At 43.2% G+C, this 23,316-nt stretch overlaps 1 protein-coding gene across 4 annotated transcripts in view; it reads right to left on the bottom strand.

Annotated features, from left to right (window-relative positions):
• Window positions 1–1,219: 1,219 nt before the first annotated feature.
• GNG12 (G protein subunit gamma 12) overlaps window positions 1,220–23,316 on the bottom strand; it is a 129,855-nt gene continuing 107,758 nt past the window's right edge. For all 4 annotated transcript variants that reach the window (XM_034967237.3, XM_034967243.3, XM_024926387.4 and 1 more), the window contains 2 exons: window positions 7,265–7,383; window positions 1,220–5,259 (listed from right to left, as the gene is read on the bottom strand). In XM_034967237.3, coding sequence (XP_034823128.1) covers window positions 5,134–5,259; window positions 7,265–7,357 — 219 coding nt within the window. In that variant the 5' untranslated portion in view covers window positions 7,358–7,383 and the 3' untranslated portion in view covers window positions 1,220–5,133. The remainder of the gene's footprint in view (window positions 5,260–7,264; window positions 7,384–23,316) is intronic.

The raw sequence follows: 23,316 nt of genomic DNA, 5'->3' as shown, positions 1-23,316 counted from the left end.
GTGTTTATGTGTAACTGACCCTCCTGCCAGGGAAAAACTGATCATGGCACATATCCAGAAGAGGTGGAAAGCCCCATGACATGCATCTCCACACTGAGTTCCAATCACTACCCGCAGGCCTGGGTTTCTTGTCCATGTTAAGGCTAAGTATACATCTCATCTGCCTCTTCCAGCTTCATTACCTTCCCTTCCCCCATCTTTTAAAAACTCACCCCTACCCAATCCCATCCATCATCCCCAACTCTCCTCCACTGAGTTACAAGAACTTTGTAATTTGGTCAGAAGCAGTAAAAAGTGCTTGTTAGTTGTTGCCTCTTTTTCAAAACCGATGTATCTAAATCCTTCAGTCTTTTACTAGAAAGGGCCCAGGGACTGTCTTTTGCCCTTACCTTTTGTAAGTGTGGAGTGCTGGCTCTCAGAAGCAGGGGCCATCTCTGCAGCGTGTCCGGTTCATAGCCTGGGGCTTGTTGGCTGCCTCCCGCCCTTGTTCTTTGATGATTTTGCCCTCCCCTCATCTCTGTGGGAATCCCAGCCCTGGGGGAAGGGGCAGAAGAGGAGGCAGGGCACCTTCAGCAAACACATAGTGAATATGAGTCACCACCATCTAATGACCTTTCCATTTGTTATCAGTTTCCACTGCCTCAGCTAGTCTCAGGATGGGAAACAGCCCTCCACAGGTCAGAGTCATTACGTCACTCCTCAGCAGCCTCTCTAGCTCCCTTGTTGGTTTCAGGATAGGCAAGCAGGATGGGAGGGCGGGATCGGGGGTCTTCTGCACACTGGCTTCCAGTCCTCTTTTCTCCTCTCATCTCCTCCCAGGACCTCATTCCAACGCATACTGTTCTTCTCTCACTCAGCCCAAACATCACCACCCTTGGAAGCCTTTTTAGAGGTCTTTGTTGATGTGGAGCTAGTCCCTCTTTCCTCTGGGCTCTCACAGCACTCTGTGTTCACCTGAGTTATGGCACTTGCCACATGATACTACGATGATTAGTTTACATATCTGTCATTCCCATCCTCCTTGCTCAGACTGTGACATGGGCTGGTGTAAGTCTTATTCATTTGGGTGTCATGGGAGCCTGACTCTCAGCAGCTTGCTCTCAGGAGGTGCTCAGAAAATGTTAAATGAGTGAAGGAAGGGAAAGGGGAAGAGAAATTGTCTTTTATTCATTTATTGAGCAAAACACAAGTAGGATGATACAATGAGGCACTGACGCAGTACAGAAAGCAATGGTGCTTTTAATGAAACTTCTTTCAAATCTGTGAACATGCTAGCTGTGAAGTACATGCTTTTATTCTTTCCATAGGACATATTTCCAAATAATGATCACAGTATTATGGTTAATAAGATGCTGGACAGATGCGTAGCCAAAGAATATTACATAACAACAAAATCTCATCAATGATATATCAAATGCAAATTTACTAAGACATCAAGAGAATATCTGTTTGTAGTTACATGGCTAAAAACAAGACATTATTACAGTAACAAAGTCCATAAAACTAGAAAAAAAGCACTGTATAACAAAAAGGCCTTTTAGAAGCTATTAAATGAACAAACATTATAGATAAACCAATTTTATATCTGAAGCAGCTTATAGCACCAACACGTTGGCAGGACCAGCAGAGGGGTGGGGTCTTTGGACCAAGGCATCTGGGAACAGGAAAGGCTCTCAGCCATCATCTACTGCAGCCACTTGTTTTACAAATGGAGAAATAGAGGCCCAGAGAGATGAAGCGCCTTGTCCAAGGTCACACAGCACAGGACAGACTGGGAAATGATCCAGGGCTATGATCCAGGCCACTGACTTCAGGTAAGTGCTCTATTTTAACATACAGATATAAGATTCTATTTGATTTGATGTATTTTTTCCCCATTAACAGGTCTACCATAAAAGAAAGCAATAAAACCCATAATGTACTCTGGTATTATATTTATTTCACTGAGAAATGACTGGCATGTACTATGATCATTTTGGGGGCCTATATAGATCTTACATCAAAATTCAGAGGAATTAGTCAGATAACACTATTTTAGTTATAAATTGATTGAGAAGGTGGCATTTGAAGAGAATATTTGGCACATCCTCCACTATGTAAGCTACCCTATGCCTCAAAATTACTAAATCATTGGTATAAAGTTTTGGTTTTTTTCCTGATAGTTTAAAGATTAGTAAAGTACAAAAACAGTCTAAATAGAGAAAAAGCAAGTCAGGTCTTTCCTTTAAAAGGTAAGTATGGCACTTTTCATTTTAATAAGGTAAGTGATTTTAAAAACCTGACATTTTTTAGAAGAAAAAAAAACTAGCTATGAGCCATCACTTGTGAACCATCTGGTATATAAAATATTTCCCTTATTTAAAAAATGTTTCTGTAAAATACTTCGGGGTTATGAAATCATGCCATGGTCCTGAGGCCTCAACTGGACAGATTTATGATGAACTAATGAAGATATAAGAATGAAAAAAAGAAAGAGATCACTGTTAACAGAAGCAGCATTAAGGACAAAGTATACTGAATATATTGAAACAGCTTCATGGAAATGAAGCCAAGAAGTTGCATGTATATACGTGAGAAAGTTTATCATTACAGTGGTAGTTGGAAAAAGTAACAAACACTGGGTATTTGTCTATCATTAACATAAACCAACTGCTGCAGACAGTTAAACTGTGGCTTTCTAAGGAGAATAAAGCCTGATAAATAAAAGTGACTTCTGCACATCATATATATGTATACATATATTTTCTCACATAGACGTCTAGTTATAAGTAAATCAACATTTAGCTACAATTTTTCCTCTCTTGGGTCCAGCATCAAAAGATTTGATATTCATGAACATGCCCTACACCTGGTTAGGAAGTTATGTATTTATACTCATAGCCTTTATTGTATCTGACCAGGGTGAATAAAATGAAATCTCCTGGGACCTCAAGTCCATTTCTTATCACTATAAGCATATTAACAGATATATATCAAAACATACTTGTTTACTGTTAGGTAAAAGAGCATGTTTCAGTACTAAATAATAAACTATGCCTGCTACCAATAACATGCACATAATGGTATAATAAAAGTAATTTTTCATGAAAATATTTTGAAAGAAGCTACATTATAAATATTTAAAGAAACGTTAAAAATCAGAGTGAAAATCAGATTAGTGTTCTGAAACTGAGTAGAAAAATAGACTTATAAAAAAAGAATGTCTCATTAAGTGAAGCATTAAATGTAAAGTTGTCTTTTTAGTGTAAATTTCAAATCTCACCCTTTGAGAGGTAAAATCTTCCTCTCTCCTTAACAGGTACCTATAATTGATTTGGGAACCGGGCATATCGCAGAACGAAAAAGCAGATGACACAAGGCTAAGGGCAGTGCTGTGATTTTCACGTGGCCTTAGAAAAGCGAGGGGCATTCATAAGGCTGAGTAGATAGCAACTTGGAGAAATACTGAATAAATGTGAGCAGTTTGAAAACAGTAATGCATTTGTCCACCCTAAATGAGCTAATACTCAAAGCCCGGACATTAGATTTTAAAAGGGGTTTGCTTTCCAGGACAGATTGTACAAAATTTGGGAAAATCGTTGTAAATAATCACTTCCTGGGGTTGATTCCTTTTTGAGGGGAAGTTTTTAACCTTTCCTTAGTAGTTACTTTTAATGAACTGAAGAAGAATTAAAGCATCAAAGGCCTTGTGTATGATTTGACCCCGAAGTGACCCTCTCTTCTACTTTGATAAAGACAAGATACCTTATTGGCCATAGGAGATTCCTCCTTTTGGGGCTACCCCCATACCCGGAAATTCCAAGGGTGTGAGGGCTATATTTGGGCCCAGAGGAAAATCAAGGAACCCCATATCCAGCTGCTAAAGCCCTTGGGCCCAAGGAGTGTACCACTGAATCCAAGGCTCTCTTGGGTAGCCTATGTGCCTCTTGGATGGTATGTGAACAAGGTAGGGATGAAACTGCAGATGTCTGAAAAGAGCTTAAGCATCCTGACAGCTTGCATTTCTTTTTTTTTTTTTAATTTTTCCTCACCGTATTCCTCATACCTGTGGCTGGGGAAGGTAACGTTACCTCTGCAAACAGATGCTCTGGTAAGAGAGGAAAGATACAGGGAAGGCAGAGAGAGCAAGACAGAGGGCTCAATCACAAAGCTGGGACAAGAAGAGCAGCTGCTTTTCACACATTCCTGCTCCTCTCTCAGCTGGGCTCATGTTCACTCCGTTTCATTCCAATCATCAGGGTGGAGATTTCAGAGGTGCCTATCCCTAATCCAGTAGAGAACATGAGCCCTGGGAGCACAGCTGCCTGGGGTCCTCCCAAGGGTCTCCTCCCCTTTTCCAGACTCAGCATCATTGAAGCCCTAACGGGTCCTTGTAAATTAATGCTCATATTATCGAAGGACTGTCAGTTTAGTTTGGTATAGTTTATTGTAGCCTAAGAGGTCCAGCAAGATTTCAAGAGAGGAGAGATGACTGCATTACTTGATTACAATGAATACAATCTTTAGGATACTCTTTACTTTTTGTACAATAACGATATGAAAGGAATTTTCTATTCTACCTATACACAGCTCAAAATAAAGGTATAACTTCTGGAACTGAGAAACTGATGGTATGGAGAGAGGGACGTTTTCATAAGAAAATAGCTTTGATAAGTGTATACACAAAGGCATATATATATACACAAACACCCCTCTCTCTTGTATACTATACAGGCTGGCACATGCCTTATAAAGAATATAATATCAAGGCTTTAGGATTTCAATGAATTTTGGAATTTTAATTTGACAGGTGCTTAGGCAATTTAGGTCCTGACATATCGGAATCCCTTGTATTTCTAAAGTATATAATTATGTTTTTAAAAAGGCCCAGATCAACTTTCCTTAAACAGTAACCCAACATAAAGCCATAGTTACCAAGTGGAAAATAAGATTGTTATTCTGTATTAAATCAGTAAAGGGTATTTTAAGAGAAAGGACAACTTGGAAAATAGAGACTTCAGAGTCCATTATTCCAAGTTGAGAACATTTTAGTTATTAGCAGTGGTTACCAAATAAGCTGAAGGTAAATCTCTTCAAGGAGCTGCTCATAATTTGCTTTGTTGGGAAGAGGCGAGGAGCTGTTTCTCTATTCCACTATAAGATGATGCAAGTTTTTTTATCCTTGAAAGGGTTTTCTGAAGTTGGTATTCCTATCAGCAAAGGGTCACTCCTGGCATGTTCCTCACAGTAGGACATGAGGTCCGCTGATGCCTTCGAAACCTGACATGGAGATAAATCAAACAAACAAGAAAGAAAATATTTTACTTGCACACTTTCAGAGCGTATTTGAATGCTAGGCTATTGAATGGAAGACTGATTTGAACAAGAAAATCAGAGTCTCAAAGCATCACTCTCAGATTCTTGTCAGGTAAAAAAAGGACATGGTACCTTTAAAATGGTGCAATTTGGCAGGTAAGGTCTTTCTTAACCAAGCAACTTAACAATGGTCAGACAAGCTGGCACCATGTATCCCTTCATGGGAGTGCTGAGGACACACCGCCAGCTAATGAGCTAGCATTCCTGTCCAACATTGAACTGGAGTCCAATCAGTGAACGATCACACCCAAAGTGAGGGTGATTCTGCAAAATAAGTGGCCTGGATTCTTCAAAAATGGACTGTGTGTGAGGTATTCTTATTAGATAATCCTGAACTGCAAATAACTTTCAAGGGTTTAAAGAAGACATTATATATGTTTTGCGTGTATGTGTGTACAGACAGAAGGAGGGAGAGAGACAGTGCAAGCAAGTACATGTGGTCAAATGTTAAAAACTGGTGAATCCTGGTAAACGGTTTATAAATGTTTGTTGTTACAACTCTTCAGCAGGTTTGAAATGTCTCAAAATAAAAAGTTAGGGGCCAGGTGATAAAAAGCATCTGTGAATCAAGGGAAGGTTGTGTCTTAAATTCTACCCAGAAAAAACAGATTGGAATGCAGAACAGACTTTAAGAACTGAACGATGGGCTCGGAGCCAAAACTCTGGAGCCAAGTTGTGGAGCTTCAAGATTTACTGTTAGAGATCGGGCTTGCGGAAGTAAAAAGAGAGACGAAACCAGCATGGGAAGAGGCAGTACCTTACTCCAGCATGAATTAAACACGGAAAATATCATGCCCTGTTTCAGAAGTCTGGGAGGGAGATCCTACAGAATAGGATCTCTTTGCCCTAAGCAAAGAGCAATGGGGCAGCTGAGCCCTGTCTAGCACAGCCCAGATAGCCTCATGCTGGGAAGACAGGTGACTATCTCCAGGCCCAGAGGAATGGATCAAGTGATTGCTTCAGTTTTTCTTTTCTTTTTTTCTTTTTGAGATGAAGTTTTGCTTTTGTTGCCCAGGCTGGAGTGCAATGGCACGATCTTGGTTCACCGCAACCTCTGCCTCCTAGATTCAAGCAATTCTCCTGCCTCAGCCTTCCGAGTAGCTGGGATTATAGGTGTGCGCACGCCACCATGCCTGGCTAATTTTGTATTTTTAGTAGAGACAGGGGTTTCTCCATGTTGGTCAGGCTGGTCTCGAATTCCCAACCTCAGGTGATCCGCCCGCCTCGGCCTCCCAAAGTGCTGGGATTACAGGCGTGAGCCACCGCACCCGGCCAACTGCTTCAGTTTCAAGGAAGAACTAGTCATAACATTCCAGGGCACTCACTGCCTAGTTCTCTCTTGGGATTTAGGGGAAAAGACTTCGAAGTCAGGTGATCTAAGAAATGCATTCCAGTTTCTCTATGGGATCTCAACTAAAGCTCGCATTATTACTCTGGGCACAGAAAGTGGTCACTGAGGGCCAAACACATTTAAAAACTTCATTTCCCTAAAAAGGAAACCTAGACTGCTGACTTCTTAGGTGAAGCTGCCTCAGCTGCACTGATAATTCTAGAACACTTAAATTCCAGAGGAATGACTAGGGTGTTTATGAAGTCTACTTGGAACCCCTGTCCCACTTTAGAACACAGGGATCAACGGACTTGACCATGTTCATTCAGGGGAGACAGGTCCTCAGGAAATCCTGTCCAGAGTTTTACAAACAGAGAGGCTAATGCAGACACTTTTGAAGTGAGGCCCATGCTATATAGGAAAATGAAAGTTAGGATTTTGAGACTCTTAGCCTGTTCTGGAAAAATCCTGGAAGCAAGCGGAATGAAATGGTATTATCTTCTCTGACAAGTGGTCCAGCCCACAAGGAACAGGGGGAACTGAGCAGAAAGCATATGTTATCCAGTCAGGGCTTCTTACCTTTATTCTTTCAATGGAGGCTTCTAATCTTAACTGCTGCACAGTTCTCCTTGCCTGGGCTATATTGTTGGTGCTTGCTGTTTTGCTGGACATCTTCAATTATTGTTTTTACCTGAAATCTGAGGAGAATTTTTTTTAAAGACAAGTAACAGGCATCTTTAAGTTATTTAAACATTCATAATAATATGTTCTACTTAAAGGGAAATAGATGGATTTTCCTAGTCATCACAGCTTCTTGGAGGCAGTTACTAAAACACCCCTTAGAAATTTGAGTGGTGATCTAGGTATCTAAGTTTGTCATCCATTTGAGCACCTACATAAATCTTTAGTTTGCAGAAGCCCAGCACTAGCAGTTTAATCGATGCACCCCAACATATAACACAAAACTAGACTTTTCTAGGATTTCCTAAGAGGAAACAAATATGCAAACACTTGTAGCACTTAGGGGACCTGTGGCAAAAGTGAGCATTTGCTATGGGAGGCATATTACATGTCAGTTTAATATTACTGCTACCTACTTTCACAGAAGGTTTGATTTCATTTCTTTTGGGCTCTTGCCCCCAACTATTAGGCTGATCAAAGTCCTGGCAACAGAAAATGAGAAGAGAGCTCCTCTAGAGAACTTTGAATAAAGGGTGCTTATTTTTAGATACTATCATGATGTGGAATCGTTTTGAAAGTGTTAGGCACATAAGGAAGTCTTTATTCATGAAAGAGTGAAAACTTTCAGTGGAGACTCTCCGTGATAGATCCACTGTAAATGTCAAGTGGGATATATGAGTAGCCTACAGTCTGAAATAATTAATAAAATGTTATTATTCCCTCCTTTGACCTCTCCCTGGTCTCATCGTGATGGTCTGGGCACTTGCTAATCCTATTACTCCATCATATGTTCCTGGATTGATTCTCCTCTCTAGCCTGAGCTGTTGGCCTCTAGGCTGCCCTGCTGCCCTCTCTCCTTAGCCACCTGGTGTAAAGCAATGGAAACAGAAACATCCTGGCCCTTGCTTTACAAACTGGTTGTCCAATAGCACATTTCAAGAGGAAGGCAGGCTGGGGGAAAAGTGTTGCCTGGTGCCCTGACCTATATGGCTAAGTTCATTCTCATCAGGGTGGCAACTGGAGGAAAACGCAGGGCTGGCAGGCCTGGCAGCAGTGTGGCAGTTTTATGACTCATGGGAGCAGGTGGACAGTAGGTGTGCCTCCCCGGCGCTATGTGAGGGCTCAGCAAAGTCTTAGGGCTCCGTGGCGCCAGCAGCAAACCCAGGCTGACTCAACCTTTTGGAGAGGCTACAGCTGAATAATGTAATTCTGCCATAAAGGCTGAGACCAGACAAAGCTGCAAAAAAACACTAGCAACCCAGACTCCAGGGCATCCATCATGTGGGCACCACGGTGCTCCACACTGAGTTCTACCAGACTTAGAATATTCCCAAAGGCCGAGTTCTACGACTTGGGTAGGGCTTGTAGCCTCTGTGGTCAGAGGAAGTTTTGGGTCAAATGCACAAATAAAATTGTGCTTTTAACTGTGTGCAAAATTTTGAAATCAGCCTAATAAGCAACCTTCACATTCCAAAGGATTTTTTGGGGGGATTCAATTTACCGTTGCATATCAAGTGTTTTGCATAGGACCAAGGCATTCCATGAACTGCAGCTGCTAGTACTTTTATCCTTGGGGGTCACATACAGCACAGTGAATTGCAGTTCCCTGTTTACCTGTTTGTTCTGCACCTCCCCAACAACTGGTCAATGAGCCTCAAGGGTTTTGACTGAGCGGGTCTGGGTGGGGCTATCGGCACAAGCCCTTTTTAGATTCCCTGGGCAATTTGCGCCACTAGTGTCAGAGCCCAATGCAAAGACTAGTGACAGCCATCAGAGGATTTCCCTAGGAATAAGGAAGCTCTAGCAGTACAGAAAACTAGGAGGATGAAGCATGTGGCAGGGCAGGGTGGGCTTGCCTTGTGCTAAGCCTTGGACAAGCTCATTTCAACACATTCCCAGAGTAGCTACCTCTTCCTCGGATTCCTCAGTCATCCCTGCCCCACCCAAAAGAGAGGCCTAGGGTCTCTCTGATTCTGCTCACACCCAGTGGCCTGGCCCAATCCCTTTCTGTGCTCCCAGACCAGCACTTACTAACAGAGCATCTGAAATGCAACTGAGGAAGTAGGCAACCTCACCCTGAACAGTGTGCAGAGCTCTGACTCACAGCAAGTTGCAGATATACATATATATATATATATATATATATATATATATATATATATATAGTTCCCTGCAGCAAGTAAAACTGGGCTCCCCTTCCAACTGGCGCTGGTTCTGAGGCCCCCAGCCTCCAGAATGCGAACATGACACCCTTTCTCAGTGACCTGTGTTTTCTATGTTGCACCCTAAGGACTTTCTAAATGTTCCCTTTGCATGAGGATAAGGTCAAGCATTCTCTTCTTCCCAATCTCCAGGGCATAAAGTTTCCAAGGCCTAAGCAAGTTTTCCGGTAACTGCAGAACAATTCACACATATCAGGACTGGACCAGTAATTGCTCCCACCCGGCATGGCCATTGGCAAGCAGTCTACAGTCAGACTCTATTAATATTTATAAAATGCTCGGGTAGGTCCCTCTGAAGTTGGCGAGACACTCAGCATTTAGTACATGAAGGTCTTTCTTACTTCCTGACTATATTATAGTCAAGACTAAAAACAGCCAGCAATTCATGATTCACGCTTGCCAGCTCAGGCTTCTTGCAGCTTTCCCTCATTCTGATATCTGCGTTCAGACCTGCTTCTTCAGAGGGCTTTCTCCAACCTTGTTACTCAGAGGCTCCCTGCTCCCTTCCAATGGGGTATTCCTGCTGGTCCCAGGCTCGACAAAGTCCATGCAACACATTTTTAATTGAGTGCTACTGCTACTAAGTACAATATGTTGAGAATAAATGGGTAGGACAGGCACACAGCTCCTGCCCTCACAGAGGCAACGTTAAACAAGCCATTAGACACCCCCTTCTGCTTCAGGCATAGCCTAGCCCCTTCTCCTGCTCTGCTACCCCTCTCAGGCTCCTAATTCAATTTCTCTTCTGAAAGTCCCTTCCCATCTGCTGGTACAAACATGGATAGCCTCACCCAGAATACAAATTAAAGTTTAGGAGATAGGTAATTTTTACACCTTCATAGATTTATTAAACACAAACAACTTTCTATGAATATTGTATAGCAATTGCTTTGGGAAGTCGATTAAATGGGGGTAACTGTGATTGCAGGGGAATGAAAAATGACTTCCCTCTACCTTTCTCAGTTCTATGGCTGGGCTACAAATTAACCTGACATATAAACAGGTTGACAGGAGGAAAACTGTATTTAATTATGTATGTACACACGGGAGTGCCACAAATATGAGACTCAAAGTGGTCAGATGATGAAAGCTCACATAAGATCCTGAGCTACAGAAAAGAATGGGGGTTCAGGGTTTCTGGGGGGTGGTGGCAACATGAGTTATGGGAGGTAAGGGGAAGAGATAAATGGTGAATAAAGGTGGTTTTCTCATGCACACAGAAATTCTCAGTTAATACAAGTTGTTTCACAGCAGCCCTCGGAAGAAGAGGTGACAGTCTGTCTGGGTGTGGTATCACCTCCAGTCTCCCCTCTTGGGATCTGAGTTAATCTTTCCCAGTTGATAAGATTTCCGGGAGAATATTTGTGACAACTAAGTTCCTTTTGGAGGATCTGTCTTTAGGCCGATAAGGGGAGCTCAGAGAATGCCTCTGCCTACATCTGCTGTTCCCCAAGTGTCCTCAGTTCAAAGTAATCAGCACACCAAAGTGTTATATTTTGGGTGGCATTTCCTGAACTCCTTCATGGTCATTCTTAGAAAAAGCTGTACACTGGGCCACTGGAAAGGAAGATAATTTCTGATCATAACATTCTTCCTATGGAGAAAGCAGATCAAAATTAGACCGTTTCAAGTTAAGGAGCCTCTGGTTTGCTGAGTTGCCACATGGCTGCACAAAGAGGGCCACTGTGTGATCCCTGAGAGGCAGAGGTGCTTACAGGAGCTGGAGTTCTAGCTAAGGACTTCCTTCCGACTTGCAGCTGCTCTGCAGCTCCTCAACAGCTGGGTTGTGCACAACAAGATAGAAAGCCTGGGGAAACAAATATCTCCAAATATCTCTGTGCCTTTGGAGGGTTTTCTTTGGTCTTCCCTCAGTGGTGAGGGTGTCTGGCTGTTTGTTCTACTAGGTAGATAAAAAGCTTCCTTTATTCTTACACCAAGAATAGCTTCCAAGGCAAACAATACCTGATATTTGTATGGAACCTGTGAGCACACATGTTGCTTGCATATGCATTATTCCATGAAGCCTCACTATAATCCTGAAAGGTTTCTTATTAGATGAGGCAATCAAAGTTAGAAAATCTTGCTTCAAAAGTTAACCCAGGCTGGGCACGATGGCTCACACCTGCAATCCCAACACTTTGGGAGGCCAAGGTGGGAGGAACACTTGAGTCCAAGAGTTTGAGACCAGCCTGGGAACACAGTAAAAACTAGTCTCTACAAATAATAACAAAAATATTTGCCAGGAGTGGTGGCACATATCTGTAGTCCCAGCTACTCAGGAGGCTGAAGTGGGAGAATCGCTTGAGCCCAGGAGGTTGAGGCTGCAGTGAGCTGTGATCATACCATTGCACCCCAGCCTGGGCAACAGAGCGAGACCCCCATCTAAAAAAAAAAAGTTAACCCAGTTCGTAAGCCTTTTCATTCTAGAAGCCACCCTTCCCACTGCGCCAAGGAAAGGATTAATTCCAATTAGTTTGATTCATAAACACTCAGGGCATCACTGAATGCTCTACCGTGTGGTTCTTTTTTTTTTCCCCCTCTTTTTTTGAGATGGAGTCAGGCACCTGCCACCAAGCCTGGCTAATTTTTGTATTTTTAGTAGAGAGAGGGTTTTACCACGCTGACCAGGCTGGTCTCGAACTCCTGACCTCTGGTGATCCGCCTGCCTTGGCCTCCCAAAGTGCTGGGATTACAGGCATGAGCCACCACGCCTGGCCCACTATGTGGTTCTTAATCAGGGGTGACTGACACGCGGTGACCTAAAGTAGGGGGCTTGCTGATTGCCTTGTGTTTGTGTAACACCTCCCTTCTCATGTATACAAGCTAAACAAGAAAGTTCCGGCTCCTAGACAAGGACTGAAGTTAGCATCTGCAGATCTTGAGCCACCAAGTATTCTATCCCACCCAGAAGGGCCAAGGCCTGTGCATGCCTGTGCAGACTGCCAGTCGGATAACACTCTGGCTATCACTTCTGCAGCCTTGCTTTCATTTTTGCATATGGGTAACAGATTTGAATAAACACATGTAGTATTTAGCTATTCAAATACTTCGCATTGGTTTTAATGCTGTGTTTCATCTGAATTCTCAGGTTCCTAGAAATTCCCAGGAACATGATGGTCCATTATGGAAACATGGGTATTTTCATCTTTGTCAAGAGGGGCCTGAAGCAGGGAGAGCAGGGTGGGGATGGAAAGAGTGTCACAGAGCACACTCTGGGAGGAAGGCACCAGGAAGCCCCAGGGTCTGAATCACAAGTCATTATGGCCTGGCCAGTAATTGAATCACTGGAGTGAAGCCAACTTTCATGAGCAAACACACCCCTGTGGCTGTAATAAAAGAGCAGGTTAAAAGAAAAAAAAAAGCCACTGGCTCCCACTTACTCTCTGGTCTTGCCTTCAACTTTCAATGCCTTTCTCTAGCTCTTTATCTGTCTCTTCTTCTGTAAAAGAGGGACTACAATGCAGACCTCATAGGGTTGTCAGGGGAGAAACAGAAGCACCTTCCCTTGCACATACAAATGTTTACTAAATGCCGGCCCCTAGGCTCACTAACAAGATGAAAAACATGTGCTTTGTGGGAAATGAGAAAGATTCCGGAAACAACAGAAGAATTTCAAGGTAATGTGACCAGGTAGCAAGAGCTATCTAATGTGGCCTTAGTGAGAAGGCAGAGTTAGGTTCTTAAGAATAGTTCCTCTATTTTCACAAGCAGTTCTTATTTATATCAAAGCCTGCAGGCTAAATCCAGGCTGCAGATGTGTTTGGTTGGGCCCCATACAGTGTTAACTCAATTGTGTGTGTGTGTTTTAACTTTAAATTGAATGTCAACATTTGAAAAATGGAGAGATTTCATTTTAAAAGGAAGACTTCTGGAAAAATCAGAAAATCCTATAAAACTGGGCTGGATCTGAGCAGCAGCTGCCCCTTCAAGCATTTGCTGGTACACCTGCCAGGCCCTCTATTTGAACTTGTGGCACTGCCTTTACACTATGCCTTGGATATTTAGTTCCAGGGACACATTCAGGGATTCGCCGGGGGCATCTGGGCTCACTCCCGTCCTGCCACTTCCCAGATCTAAGGCCTTGGGAGAGGACTGATAACCTATTTAAGCCTCAGCTTTCTCATTGGAAAAATGGGGATAACAATACTTTCCTATCTCAAAGAACTGTTAAAGAGCATCAGATAAAATAAGTATGTGAGTGTAATAAACACAAAGGATACTTGGTTTCTGAGTGTTTAGTACCTGCATCCTCTTACACACTGTGTGAAGTACACCCAGCACTTTGCATTCCTCAATGGACTGGGGCCAGGCAGCAGTTCTACCCTCCTCTAGCATGCCTCACTGGACTGCGGGGCTGGAAAGTGGAAAACTACATCTTCCAGTGGGATGGGCTGAATTGTGTCCCCCAAAAGTTATATGTTGAAATCCTTACCCCCAGTAACTCAGAACATGACTGTACTCGGAGACAGGGTCTTTAAGGAGGCAATCAATTTAAAATGAGGTCATAAGTGGACCTTAATCCAAAATGATTGGCATCCTTATGAGAACGAGAAATTTGGACATAGATGGGGACAGTGAGAAGACCATGTGAACGCAGAGGGAGAAAACGACCATCTTTTTTTTGTTTGTTTGTTTGTTTTTGAGATGGAGTTTCACTCTTGTCGCCCAGGCTGGAGTGCAGTGGCGCGATCTCGGCTCACTGCAGCCTCCACCTATTTCAAGCGGTTCTCCTGCCTTAGCCTCCCGAGTAGCTGGGATTACAGGCACCCGCCACCACACCTGGCTAATTTTTGTATTTTTAGTAGAGACGGGGTTTCACCATGTTGGCCAGGCTGGTCTTGAACTCCTGACCTCGTGATCCACCCGCCTCACCCTCTCAAAGTGTTGGGATTACAGGCGTGAGCCACCGTGCCTGGCCTCGACCATCTACTAATAAAAGCCAAGAGTGAGGCCTCAGAAGCGGCCAACCCTGCCAATGTCTTGATCTCGGACTTCTAGCTTCCAGAAATGTGAGAAAATTCATTTCTGTTGTTTAAGCCCCCTGGTCTGTGGCAGTTTGTTATGGCATTCCTAGCACACTATCACACCCAGGTTTTCTTGATGTTAGAGCTCCAGATGACGCAGTCTCTGTCAATTCGATGCGTTTAGGAGCGATCTGGCAGGTAGAAGTGAGGAGGCCAGCTTCTTGATGCTTGGGTTATTTCTGCTGACAAGCAGGGTGGTGGGCAAGCTGCTCTTAGGGCAAGTGGAGGCATCATAGTGTCCAGTCACTAGCAACACAGGACTGAGAAGCTGCATGGCTGCAGCAGCCTCTTGAGTCTCTACTCCCCACTGGGCACCCGTGGGCAGTTCTGCAGTGGTGTCTTGGAGTTGTTCCCAGGGACTGTATCGTGGGCCTGCTCCTCCAGCCCTTCCAATGATTGTGCAAGCACCTAATTCTCTTTATTGAAGCTCATTCTGCTAACTTTGCCAAGATCACCTTCTGTTTGCTGTGACTGAACCTTGGCTGATTCACAATTGTTAATCTGTTGCTTTGTAAACTGCAAATAACTTATAAATATTAGCTATTATTTGGATTATTACCATGCCATCATTGCTGGACATCCCAAACTCTAAAACTTGAAGGGAGGAAGGAGTTAAGACATAAAATTCTTTCTCTTTCTCCCCAAAGTTGCAGGTTATGAGGCCAGGGTGCTTGAACCTGTGGTCAGCTGCAAGTGCTGCCCTGGTCCGGCATAGTTATGAGAGCAAAGAGCAAAAGAGAACATGTTGCTGGCTTACAGGCAAGGCAAATGAGAGGGAGAGATGAGGAGGGGCTGCACAGAGAGGTGGGAAATGTGGTTTCGGGTAGGGAAGACAGAGTATCTAGAGCTTTACAAAGAGAAGTTTACATAGGTTCACAATCAGCAGAATGAGAAAGAATGAGAACACCTCTCTCTGAAAACCTCAACAGAGCTCATTCTGTAAAAACAGCAGGCTTTCAGATTTGGAAATCCTTTTGAGGTCCCTATCTGGTGTCTTTCATTAGTTGATTTTATCTGCCATCCAGGGTACATGTCCCTGAATAATAATAATAAAGATAATAAGTTATAATGATTAATTTTGACAATTACCACCATTTACCGAGTGCTGAGTCTGTGCCAGGTAAGTAAATTCCATGCAGCATTGCATTTAAGTCTGTCAACAACTCTAAGAGATGAATCCTTCTATTATTTCTGTTTGACAGATGAAGCAGAGAGAGGTTAAAAAATTCTTGCCCAAGATCACACAGATTTACATGGCAGAGACTCAGGGCTACCTGGCTCTCAAGATCATGGTCTTACTTACCACCCTTTGTTGCCTGCCTCTGAACAGCAAGAATACAAGGAAGGGGTTGGGAGAAAGGAGAGGCCAAGTATCAGCCAGAAGCACTGAATACAGAAGACATGGCCTCCATTCAGGGGTTGCTGTTCATTCAGACAGGTTATCCCCATAGCAAAGTCAGTAGGAAGTGTGAAGCTAAGTGGCTTTGACAGAAGACCCAAGCGAAGGAGAATCAATTGTTCTTATTTATAAGAACAACTGCCCCAGATTCTACATAGGAATATTGCTAAAGACACAAGATGATTCTCCTGTGCCCAAGAGAAGTTGGCAAGGATCCATGAGAATGAGCCAATCCTCGGCAATAAATCCAGAGGAGAGTGAGCTGCAGAGCCTGGGCAGCGAGTTCCTCACTTCACTGTGTGTCTAGAACACCTGGGGCACTTGTTTAAGAAAGTCTGATTCAGTAGGGCTGGAGAAGGGCCCACAGATCTGTATTCAAAGGCCTCCTAGATGATTCTGATATAGGTCCTCTGAAGAAATGGCTTATGGTATGATCAGAGTCTCCGCCTCTTGATCCTCCCCATGTTTATTCCTGCCTGGGGATTAAAAAATGTCAATTTAAAAGGACACTACTCGGCCGGGTATGGTGGCTCATGCCTGTAATCCCAGCACTTTGGGAGGCCGAGGCAGGCAGATCACTTGAGGTCAGGAGTTGAGACCAGCCTGCCCAACATGGCCAAACCCTGTCTCTACTAAAAAAAGAAAAATCAGCCGGGCGTGGTGGTGCATGCCTATAGTCCCAGCTACTGGGGAGGCCGAGGCAGGAGAATCCCTTGAACTCGGGAGGCAGAGGTTGCAGTGACCCAAGATTGCACCATTGCACTCCAGCCTGGGCGACAAAGTAAGACTCTGTCAAAAAAAAAAAAAAAAAAAAAAAGACACTACTTTTTTTCTGTGCTTAACTTTTCAAAGCTCTGAATAAGCAAAAATTCTAACTTCTTTTAATTACCTTAACCTACAGGATTAAGTGTTCTTCAGACTGAAATTTTTCTTACCATTTAACATACTTCTTTGCTACAAAAGCCTGAGTTTGTTAACAGCCATTGCTTTCTGAAAAGCATCTCCTCCCTGGCGTCAGTGATGCTAGACTCTCCTGTTCTTGCCCTGTCCAGTGATATTCCTTTGGTACAGCTCTCGCTCCTTCTCCTGAGTAGGTATTCTCAGGGGCTGGAACTCTAGCACAGTGAACATGTGCTTTTATAGCCAGATAAATTCAAATCCCGGCTCATCACTTATTACGCTAAGTTGCTGTACTTCTCTGGGCCTCATTTGCTCATTTGTAAAATGGGAAGGAATAACAATAGTACTTACCTTAAAGAGTTGTTACAGGATGAACTGAGAGAGCACATATGAGTTGCTCAGCACGTGCCTGACATGCACTGGTCCTCAGGAAAGGCAGATGATGCTCTCTCCACCCTATGACTTCAGCTATGACCAACCCACTTCACATGCAGCCCCGACCCTTCACCTGAATTCCAATGTGTAAATGACAGCCTGTTTAATTTTAAGCTTGAATGGTCCACAGTTGCTTCAAACACAACACAGGTAAAACCCAATGAAACACCACTGTCTACCCTCAACCTGACCACCACTGTCCTGGTCACAGAGGCCTCCTTTTGCTTCTGCCCTCTTTCTAACTCCTCAGACCATCTTTGTCCTATAAAAATGTGAGCCACGTATGTGATTTAAAATTCTTTAGTAGCCATATTAAAAAAAAGTGAAATTAATTTTATTTAGCCCAATATGAAAAAACTGACATGTAATCATTATAAATATTATTGAAATGTTTTTTGTACTAAACCTATGAGACCTGATAAATATTCTATACTTGCAGCACATCTCAATTTGGACATGATAGTGGCTGCCTTACTAGACAGTGTGACCTGAAACTCTGGACTCTGAAAATCTTAAATTCTCCACTTTGACAACCCACCCCCACCCCCAACCCATTTTAACTTTCCCCATTCTCCTGTCTTCTATTTTACCTGAGTCTTGGCTCTTTGCAGCTCAGGTCAGGACTACTGCCTGAGCCTTGTAACAGCACTCCTGCCCCTAATCCTTCTTCAATCTGATCTACCCTGATCACTATGCTCAGATATAGTACCCCTTTCAGTTTGGTCCTCTCTGGCTTTCCCAGGACCCCCCAGGAAAAATCCAAAGGGCTTGGCTTCACACTCAAGATCCTCTCTAATGTTTTTGCCACCATAATAAAAATCCTAATAATAAAGCAGCTAATTTCTACACAGAGCTTACTATATGCCCATCAATGTCAATACATTATCCTACTGAATCCTCAAATGGCCCTGTGAGGTAAGCTCTATTTTCATGCCCATTTTACAAACGAAGAAACTGAGGGACAGAGAGGTTAAATATGTGTCTTGGGTCAAACAGCTAGCAAGCTGCTTGGTTGGGATTTGAGACCAGGCAGGCTGATTCCAGAGGCCCGGCGCAGAACCTCTATTGCTATACTGTCATAGTATCAGGGGAGTGTCACCCCATTTCCTGGCTTCATGGGCTGTGTTTAAAGTCTCACCTGCGAGCCTCCACTCCAATTCTCTGTCTTCTTCTCTTGACCTATTTAAATTCTCCTTTTGTAGGCCCTAGTTCACATCACCTCTTTCAAGGAAGGTCTGTCTCCCTAATTAATTTTGTTTATAGTAATTAATTCCCTTCATGAATTCCTGCTACATGCTTACATCTTATGGGTTCAAGGATTCCTGAGGGTGGGTCATGAATGCAAAAGGTGGGCATGGGAGTTGTGCACTAATGCCCTAAAACTGTATGCAAAATCTGGTGTGTGTGCTTATGTTTTGCTTTTTTTTGTTTTCCGAAGGACAAGATTTATAGCCACCGTCAAGCTTTCAAAAAGGTCTATAACACCATTTATTTCAATGGTTAATTGTATGTTATTTAGTGCCTACTGTGTATAAATATTGTCTTCCCACTGTTGGCTTGGTAATAATATAGCAACTACACTTATTCATTACTATATGCCAGCTACTGTGTCAAGTACTCTGTGCAGATACTAATTCATTTGATATTTTCTGCAACTATAGGAGGTTGGGTTTATCATACCTACTGAGACCAAAAGCTCAGGACAGTTGCATAATTTGCCCAAGATCATACAGCTATTACATGGCAGAAAGAGGATTTCAACCCAGATATCTGACTTTAAAGCCATGCCCTAAGCAGACAGCTGAGTTATCCCATGCCATCTTCCCTCATATTGACTAACGTGGAGAATGAGGCCTCAATTAAAACTGGATTAGATTAAGACATGCAATGTAGCAACCAACACATCAGCCAGCCTGAGTCTCGCACCCTGGGTGTTTGCGTGCCCAGTGTTTGTTTTCTTAGAAACAGGATACACCTTGCTGCTCCTTCCTACAAGTATCCCGTGAAATACTGACTGTTCTGAGCCCACAGATGCTCACTTGCTTGGTGGCCTGCACAGCTCTGAGAAGCCTGGGTGGAGCTTCTGATGTTTCCATGCATTTGATTAGGGCCAGTTGCTGGTGCTCTGAACTTTCACCTCCAGCATGAGATGGCCACTTGTGTGGCACCAAGATTCCAAGGGACCATGCACCCTCATCCTGTGCCCCAAATAAGTTTTCAGCTGGTGAAGGCGGGCCCATGGGGAGTAGCCCTCGGATGGGGACCCATGAAGGAGTGGAACTTAGCCCCTTCTGTGCTCTGCTGGACCAGAATCCAGTAACACACAGACATGTGTTTACAGTCAACACTAAGAACGACGTTTACAAACAAGTTTTACTCTCTACCTAGTATAGCAAGACGGCTGACAAAAGATTTGCTGATATCTGCATGGCTGGCTTAGGAGAGCCAGATATCTCATGTGCTTATCCATAAATGAATAGATGAATGGATAAATTCAGCAATTATTTAATATTGAAAACAAAAGCTAACATTTAGAGTGCTTTTTCTGTGCCAGGCACTGTGTTAAGGGCTTTAGATAAAATTATTTTATTTACTCTTCACAACATCCCTGATAAAGGCATTACTATTATTCATTAACTAGTTTTCAAATTCTAAAAGAATATATGCATGAGCAAATAATTTAAACAGTCTAAAAGGTTATACGACAAAAACTAGGTCTCCTGGTACTCCTGGCTTTCCCAGGCAACAACTGTTATCAGCTTTTCCTGTTTCCTTCTGACATCCCATGCATATATAGACATGATTATGCTTATATCTGTCTTTAAAAATAGAAATGGGGGCATATTATACACCTTGCTCTGAACCTTGTCTTTATTTTGATTAATAATATATTCTTAAGACCATGGTAAAGTTAGTTTTATTAACCCATTTTCCAAGTGAAGCTCTCAGGGATACCTAGTTAATAAGCTCCAGGGCTGACATGAAGCCTGGTGCTCCTAGCCATTACTCCACACTGCAGGCCTCCTGCATCCCTCAGAAAGCTTCTGAGCCTGCAGAGAGGAAGTGGGAATGATCAGGGAAGCAGAAGAAAAAAATTCCTGCCCTAAAAGAACTCACTGCTTTTAGGAGCAAACAATACTATATGAAGTGAGAGAATATTTCCAAACAACTTAAGAATATATCCAGGACACAGGTTCACAGTACTCCAAGGTGCTAAGCATGTGTGAAGGAAGGAGCCCCAGAGTGGAGTGACTCCAGCAAGGAAGTCCACTACAGCTATGGTTCTAAACGCGTGGTCACACCAGCCAGCAGCATGAGCATCGCCTGGGAGCCCCTTAGAAATGCAAATCCACAAAACTCATCCCAGATCTACTGAATCAGAAACTCTGGGAGTGGGCCTGGCAGTCTGTTTTAACAATCCTTATGAATGATTTTGATGCTCCCTAAAGCTTAAGGACCACCCGACTAGAAGGAGGTAATTTCTAGATAGAGCTTTTCAACAGAAGGATGATCCAGCTATCAAGTAAATTAGCATCAGTCTATTTAAGCCAAGATTGATCCATATTCTTAGCATTATCCTAGGACTAAGCTGAGAATGGGGGATACACAGACAGACCCTACATCTTAAGAAGGTTATTCCTGGCAAGGGACATAATATCAATCTGCCTAAGAAAAGAGGCAGAATATTCCAAATTCCCTGGTTGAGGGCTCTACCTCTTATCTGTGATGAAGTGGTCTGTGGCCCTTTTGATACCTAAACCCAGACAACTTGTAATTCCCTACGTGACCAACTGGGATTCCTTCCCATCAGCATTCCTGCTCCCTGCTCCCCTGGCTGAGCAGGGCTGGAGGTTGTCTGAAATGGAATCCTTTACCCTGGATATTGCCCACAATGTAGCTAATCTACCCCCAGTTCTTGGTGGGCTGACAAAGCAGAAGAACACAGAAAGAACAACAGAGATATTTATGATTCTAGTCTTAAAGCCCTAGCATCTGACCCACATTAAGAAGAGGGCATGCTTTCTAATATTGCTAAGCAAATAGGAGCTCACCCACTTCCTTAGAACGCACTTAAAAAAAAGAAACCAAAAAACCCAAACACCTGATGGGAGGGTTGAAAATGAGGCAACAGGCACATGCTGCTGCATCCATTTTAGGAGAAGAGAAATTAAATTCCTAGGGAGCCACTCCTCTGCGTTGAGTTGTGTCAGCTTCTTGAAGGGGCAGGAGAAATGGATTCAGGAGAGAAAAAGGCTGAGAAAGGACAGAGAAGAGTGTGTACAGCTCGCTGACATTTGCAGTCGCCAGCTGGGGCTGGGCTTCACCAACAAACAATGAATGTGGGCGACTGGGCTGGTGGTTAAAGGGCTCACGACTCCAGCATGATGGACTGAGTCCTGCACATAAATAAGGAATGTAAGTGGGTCAGTAAAACATGCCAAAGGCAAGCAGTAGGTGCTTAGAGAAAGGATGGTCAGTGAGGACTTGAGTAGCCAGAAGACAGATGGAGGAGAGAGGTCTTAAATGAGTCAATCCTTGAAGGGGAGGAACTTGACAGGTGGGGGTGGGGAGAATTTCAAAACAGTTACTGAGGGGAGTGGTAGAGAGCAGATTAAAGTTAACTTTCTCATGTGGAATGGGAGCCACCAAAGGTTTCCGAGCAGAAAAAGCAGGCATAAGGGAACACTGTGGGGAAAATGATTGAGCAACCTCCTATGCAGGGTGGAACAGAAATGGGAGACAGTGAAAGACAAAGCAGACTATTTCCATACAAGGTTCAGGAGCAGGCAACATGGTCAGGGCTTGGGGTCAGATGAAACTGGGTTCAATTGGGATTCTGCCACTTAATGTTGTATAATATTGAACAAATCACTCTCCCTGAACCCTCAGATTCTCTATCTGTAAAACAGGATAACAAGAGTGCCTATCTCACAGGACTGTAATGATTAAATAATAAAGAGGCAGCACATAGAAACCACCCAGTGTTCATCTATCTATCAAACATCATTATTATTAGGAGTTAGTGCATGAGATTTCAAACAGATGGAAGCAATTACAATGCAAAAAATTTTTTAAAAGCTGGATGTGAGAGCTGTGAAAATGTAAGAATGAATAAGACTCCATTCTTGTGGCTGAATGGGAGTGACAGCGCAGAAATGGCTGTTGATTTCCAAGGGGTGCATGAAGAAAAGTGCAGAGGATGGCTTTGAGCCTTTCTCACTTGGATGGGGATAGTAGGGCAGTTTCAAAGGAGCAGAGACAGGCTGAGGGAAGCCACCCTGGACAGGGCAACATCCTCACAAAAGGTAGGGAAACAGAGGGAGTGTTAGGGAGGAAGGGCAAGTTAATGCTGTATAAATACGTTTAGTTAAAAACATATTATACCAAGAAAACAGAAGAATGTACTTCAAGATGTAGCTATTGCCAGGTTGTATGAATTTTAGGGGATTTTTAGTGTTGTTTTCTATGTACTCTGGTAGTTGTGACTTTTTCATTTTTTGGAATTAATAGTTAATATTTATATACCACTTACACTTGCCAAGCATTGTTCTAAGGGCTTTACAGATATTAACTTAATTTTCAAAACAATGCTATGAGGTTATTCCCATTGTTCTTCCTAGTTTAGAATTAAGGGAACTGAGGGAGGCAGCCACTTAGAACACGGCCAAGGTCAGAAAGAAGGTTAATGGAGGAGTCAGCACTCTAATCCCGGCAGCCTGGCTCCTGATTCTATGCTCTTTAACCACATATGATACTTTTATGATTAAGAAAAGAAAAACACCTAGTAATTGTTATTCACAAAACCAGGGGGAGGAGTTATTAGTCACTTTACGGGGTAAAAGGAAGTAGAGGGCAAGAACAGCTCACAGATGACTGGGAGTTACTGGGGACTGCTGAGTAGTTTCCACAGCTTGAAGGGAATGGAGGTCAAATGATAAGGGGCTGAACACAGAACTATTAATTCAGGGA

The sequence above is a fragment of the Pan paniscus genome, chromosome 1 (genome assembly GCF_029289425.2).
Source record: "Pan paniscus chromosome 1, NHGRI_mPanPan1-v2.0_pri, whole genome shotgun sequence".
NCBI classification, from domain to species: Eukaryota; Metazoa; Chordata; class Mammalia; order Primates; family Hominidae; genus Pan; species Pan paniscus.
Note: the sequence above shows the minus strand (reverse complement) of the source record. Positions and strands in the feature narration are given on the sequence as shown.